At 44.6% G+C, this 5,585-nt stretch overlaps 1 protein-coding gene across 1 annotated transcript; it reads right to left on the reverse strand.

The window, feature by feature from the left end:
- Positions 1–344: 344 nt before the first annotated feature.
- LOC133818099 (uncharacterized) lies at positions 345–1,078 on the reverse strand. The gene is made up of 2 exons (XM_062250806.1): positions 946–1,078; positions 345–889 (listed from the first exon to the last, which is right to left on the reverse strand). The coding sequence occupies exons 1-2, from the start codon at positions 1,076–1,078 to the stop codon at positions 345–347; spliced, it is 678 nt and encodes a 225-aa protein (XP_062106790.1).
- Between the last annotated feature and the right edge of the window lie 4,507 nt (positions 1,079–5,585).

Below are 5,585 nucleotides of genomic sequence, written 5' to 3' on the forward strand. Positions count from 1 at the left end.
TGCATTACATCTTTCAGTAATAAAGTCTTTCCTGAGGTAAACTTAAGCTCCACATTCCCAATCCCAGCAACAATAGTGGTGTGAGAATCTCCCAACAACACTTTCTTATCATCAGCAGCAGTGTATGTTTTAAACATAGCACGATCATAGCAAACATGGCATGAAGCGCCAGTGTCTACCCACCACCCATCTAATCCACCAATAAGGTTGATCTCAGAAATCATAGCTATAAAAGCTTCGTCAGTCAAGTTAGCCTGCAGAGCAGTGCTTGGCTTGTTCCTACACTTGCGTGCCATATGACCTAGCTTGTTACAGTTGTAACAAAGGAATTGTCCAAAGTCATTCTATTTAGGTGGAGGTTGCTGCCTTCCAGGTTGGTTCCTGTTATGGTTCCGACTTTGATTGTTGTTTCGAGGAGTATTCAGGTTGTTGCGGTTGGAATTTGAATTCGAGTTGCGGTTCTGATTCTTAAAATTTTTGCCATTAGGCTTCAGAACAGCAGGTGTAGACTTCTTGGGGTTACTGTTAGAGACAACAAGCACCTCTTCTTTCTGGTCTTGTTTCCTTGATTCCTCCTTGATACAAGGGCGAGTGATCAAACTCTCTAAGGAAAATTCCTTAGTCTTATGCCTGAGAACATTTTTAAAATCTTTCCAGGTTGGAGGTAATTTGTCAATTAAAATAGCAACTTGAAACTGTTCATCAAGGGTCATACCTTCTGAGATAATCTCAAGCGCAATTTTCTGAATTTCGTGAGATTGGGCCTCCACAGATTTATCGTCCGCCATTTGATACTTCAGGTAGCGACTGACAACGTATTTTTTAGTCCTCGCCTCTTCTGTATCATATTTCTTTTGCAGCGCCTCCCAAATTTCCTTTGCTGACTTGTCTGAATTATAATGTCATAAAGATCATCAGATAAACCGTTAAGAATAAAATTCTTACAGAGTAAATCTTTTTCAACCCAGGAGTCCAATTCCTTCTGTTGCTTCTCGCGTTCAGTCTTTTTGTCCTTGTCTATTGAAAGTTCAGAGACGACCGGCTTCAGAGCAGTGATGACAAACGCAACCTTCTTCATGGTCAGATAAAAGAGCATATTTTGTTTCCAACGCTTAAATGCAAACCCTCAAAATGAAATGGCTTGTTAATATCAGTAAAGGCAGAACCAACAAAATCATTGGTAAAAGCCATAGCAGAACAAAACGTCTTAAAATTGATAATTCTGAATTGAAATAAAAATTGGAACGAATTACCGATCGATTTTCTGGTTGAGTAGCGGACTATGTCGCTCTCTTTAAGATGTTTCACGACTATGCCCAAAGTGTGCACAGTAGTCTATCAACCATGCCGTCCCCATGATAAAATAGCCATTACGATACCTCTCTGCACCGAAAGGCTTTGCTCTTGTACACCCTCAAAAGCTCAGAGAAATTTGATTATTTCATAAGAGAATACTTTTTTATAAAAAAAAGGATGTATCTTCTCATTTTTTTTATCTGACTTATGTAAAGAAGTCGATCTGTATAAAATGTTAAGAAAACATTTTTCAAATGTGGGAGAAAATATCGTGGTCATAGCAGTTAAAATGGATCACGTTTACTACTTCTTAAAAAATCGTTTTAAAATTTAATTAATAAATAAAAAATATTTATTTTATTACTAAATAATTTTTCAACAAAAAATAAAGTATGACACCACACCACCCGCTCGCCAGCTCGGTCGAATGGACGGTGGCGCACGCGCGTGTGGTGGTCAAGTGTGTGAATCCTCACCCATTCGCACAAAACTAGGTACCCCTTGGGGCACACCCCAATGGATGACACTTGCATCTTATATACACTCTTAGAAGAGTGTTTCAAATCCATCTGGGACTTTTCCCATATCACACACAGTTATACTTTTTCAATTTTTTAACAATTCATTTTAACTTTTATCAAAAAGTTCCAACAATATCTCTTTATTATTTGTGCTGAAGGAGTCTCTCGCCTACTCCAGCAGGAAGAAAATTCTAAGAATCTTTAAGGCTTGGTTGTGTCTCGCTCTGGACCTAAGATCTCACATCTCTTTTTTGTAGATGATTGCGTACTCTTCTGTAAGGCTACTCATCGCTCTTGTTCAACTATCAAAAGGGTGCTAGATGTAACGTGTCGCCTTGATGGCACGTTACAAGCTAGGATGGCGCTCGGTCAGATGCGCACGCGAGGGTGCAGGCTGGTGAGCATGCTGATGCCTAGTTTGTACGACAGTGGCATTTTCGTAAATATCTTCAATATTGCCCGGAAATGGACGGGACTTGGTAGGTTCCATATTGAAGGGTCAATGAACGTAATGGTATGATCGGATTTAGGAGATTCGGAGAATTGACGAGCTAAGAGCCAAATATGTCTCCCAAGCAAAAATCATATATGTTCCTGGTAGAAGGCTAAAAGCTCAGAAAGCTCTTTGTAGGGGGAGCACCTGGTGTCAGCTCTCCACCACCCCCTGGCGCAGGTGCGTCAAGTGAGCTACTACTAGTAGGGCGGGCATATGAGGATCATGAGGGGACTCATATGTCTCCATGAGTAGGAGTACTCATGGACATTACCGGGCCGCCCCAGTAGTGCGTCGAAGTGTGCTGCCAGAGGTTTAAGGGTATGGTTCCCTTGGCTTGCCGGGATGCCGCTTGCATGGAACATGGCCCAAACCTTCGAGAGATGTCCTGGTATGCCATGGCCACGAATCTCGACACGAGATGGCACGGGAAGTCATTCGTGGGACTTGTTAGCATGCAAGCATGGGAGGGTGCACTATACTTGAGTAGGACAGAGGTCCAGTGTATGCTACTAGTCTGGCAGCCAATCTCGAGGGCCTGCCAACATGCATGATGGTATGGTGCCTTGAGGATTGGACCATGGACGTATGGGAGTCCTTGGTCTGTGACGTGAGCTAATCAGATAGTATCGAATGGGGCATGATGAGAAGTGTTGGCACGTCATCTTGGTGTTGGCTCTTGGCCACACATGCTACCTTGACTTGCGAATGTCTGGGTAAGCATCGGTGTGGGGATTTGCCTTGCCATAGTGAGAACCTATGGATAGTGTGAGTGTCTTGGCTAAATAGCCTTGATGCATGATTCCACTCATAGATGCTTGAGAGCATGATTCAGCGAGAGTTGTTCAAGAGACGGAAGTGTGCAGAGGCACACGGTCGCGCGAAAAATGTGCCCATTGTTATTCGAATGGCTGGAAGGCTGACCTTGTCTCAGAGGAGTCAAGGTGTCGCACGAGCGTTTCCGCTGTCAAAATGTCAGCCCGTGACAGTTGGTATCAGAGCCAGGTTCATCTCAAGTTGGGGTGAACCTGGTTGGCCCATCCTAGAAGGGATGTAGGTGTGCTAAAGGACCATAAGGGTCTGGATGCTTGGACAGATGTCATTGAGCCTTTTAGTCACCTAGAAAGGATCAGTAGGCTGAGACGAGATGTGACTTAGTTGCTCTTCTTCGTGGGAATACTAGACATCCTAGATAGGGGACAAGTTATGGTTGCTTCGAATCAGAAAGTTCAGTGATGCTAGAAAGACAACAACCACGTGCAATTGTGGAGAGGTGCTACAAAAGAGTTGGAACTCATTGACATGAGACAAGGTTTGATCGAGAGGTCAAGGTTTTATGCTTGGTTCACTAGTTCAGGTTTGCCTGAGTGACAGTGTAAGTCGCGTGGAGCGCTGTTGTTGAAAAGGGAACTTGTACGCAAGAGTGGGTGAGCATAATAGTGGCCGTCAGACGTTTGTCAGTCACGACAGAAGTCGAGAGTAGATAGCTTTGGGGAACTAGATAATGATGAACATGAAATACTTCATTTTCTACTTGTATGCCAAATGGTATCACATGGAGACCAAGGTGGCCGTGGCCGCGATTGTCAGAGGGCAGTCGTACTTGGAGGTGTTTGCATGTTATCTTAGTTCTCTCAAGAAGGGAGGCGCTGGGGCAATTGAGTGGAACGTGTTGCCTTACAGTGATTAGCTGGTGTGGGTAACACTGTGGCATCGTGTGAGATGCTATGTTGTGGAATTTATGCATCAAAGGCCAGCAGGGCCGAGTAGACCGCGCGTAGTGGCCAGAATAGTACTGGAGTTTCGAGAGCGCTGGAGGGCTGCGTCAGGGAAACTTAGTACTGCAAGAAGGCTTAAGGAGGCAGAGATGGTGCTTGAGTTTAAATGTGGGCCGGAGGGCCTTGCTATTGGGACTTAGTGACCATAGAAGCCGAGAGAAGCTGTCCGGAGAGGCGATATGCTAGTATAGAGTAGATGGATAGCTATGTGGACAGTGCACGCATAAGGGAATCGACAGTGGTGCTACACGATGTAGTTGACTCAAGAGTCACATCCTACAGGGTGCACTTCTAGATTTGTTGTGTGCATGAAAACTTAGGGTGGTCAGACATTCTTGCGTATGGGCAAGTTGTCGAGGACGCCAACAGTTGAAGTGGGGGAGAGACCCTCACGGTTCAAACATCCAAATAGCAGACCAATGTTCCATTACGAAAGCATCGAGATGAGTTATCATGGAGATCGTTAGTTGTTCAGAATGTAAAAGTCAAGGAGACTCAGAGACAAAGACAGAGCCAGTTACCTAGGGTGAAACTCGTCAGGACTCAGGTACTAAGGTAGCATCAGTGCAACGTTTGCCTAAGGTGAAAGTCAACAGGACTCAGGTACTAAGGCAACGTAGAGATTTCAAGGGGTAAAGAGTCAGAATGGTCGAGACATTAGTACAACATCATCTTCAAAAGTGATAAATGGAACGAGGGACCACATGAGAAAAGCGGTTAGCTTGCGAGCTATACCTTGAGAGGTACACCTCGAGTAGAGAAGTTATTCCCAAGTTAAAGTGGGGGAGCCCACTAATTCATATGTTCGAAGAGTCAGGGTACTTGTTCAGTTTTGGTGTGTGAATCTAGAGAGAAACACAACAACAGATGGGTTGTACAGTGCAAAGACATGCATGACTGATGCGAGTAGGTCAGGTGACCAATTGAAACTGTAGATAGACGATATGCATGGGCGTGGGCTGAGACCAAGATTGGGCAAGTTTTGCAGCATATTATGGGATATGCTTAGTGTTTTATGGGGACACGTGTTTATGGGAACACAAGCCGAATGATTCAGAGAACATATGCCGAAGGGAGATAGCGGATTGGGACAACTTCAGACCTCAAGGGTGAGGTAGAGTGCAGTCAAGTTGGTCAAGATTCAACATGTCGTCTAGAGTTAGGCAAGGTTGATTTGGGGGCAGAACTTGAGGCACGATGCTGAGAGTCAGCATGAGCATGAGCCAGAAGGCAGTGTAGTGGTTTCGAATGATGTCAGATCATTGACCACATTGTAGAAGCTCAGAGGAGCAGTTATGCTTATGGTCAGGAGTGGCCATTTTGCATCAAGCCATGGGTATGCAGTAAGGCCGGAGGGCCAAAAGTTTGAGAGACTACTTTGCGAAGTCTGTGTGCAAGGATGCACTAGATACTGCATAAAGGCTACAGTTGGCATGAGTGCCACATTGAAGAGTGACATGCCTTCAATGGAAGGATGTTTCGTAGGTGTTGTTGGGA

This window comes from Humulus lupulus, chromosome 1 (assembly GCF_963169125.1).
Source record: "Humulus lupulus chromosome 1, drHumLupu1.1, whole genome shotgun sequence".
Classification (NCBI taxonomy): domain Eukaryota; kingdom Viridiplantae; phylum Streptophyta; class Magnoliopsida; order Rosales; family Cannabaceae; genus Humulus; species Humulus lupulus.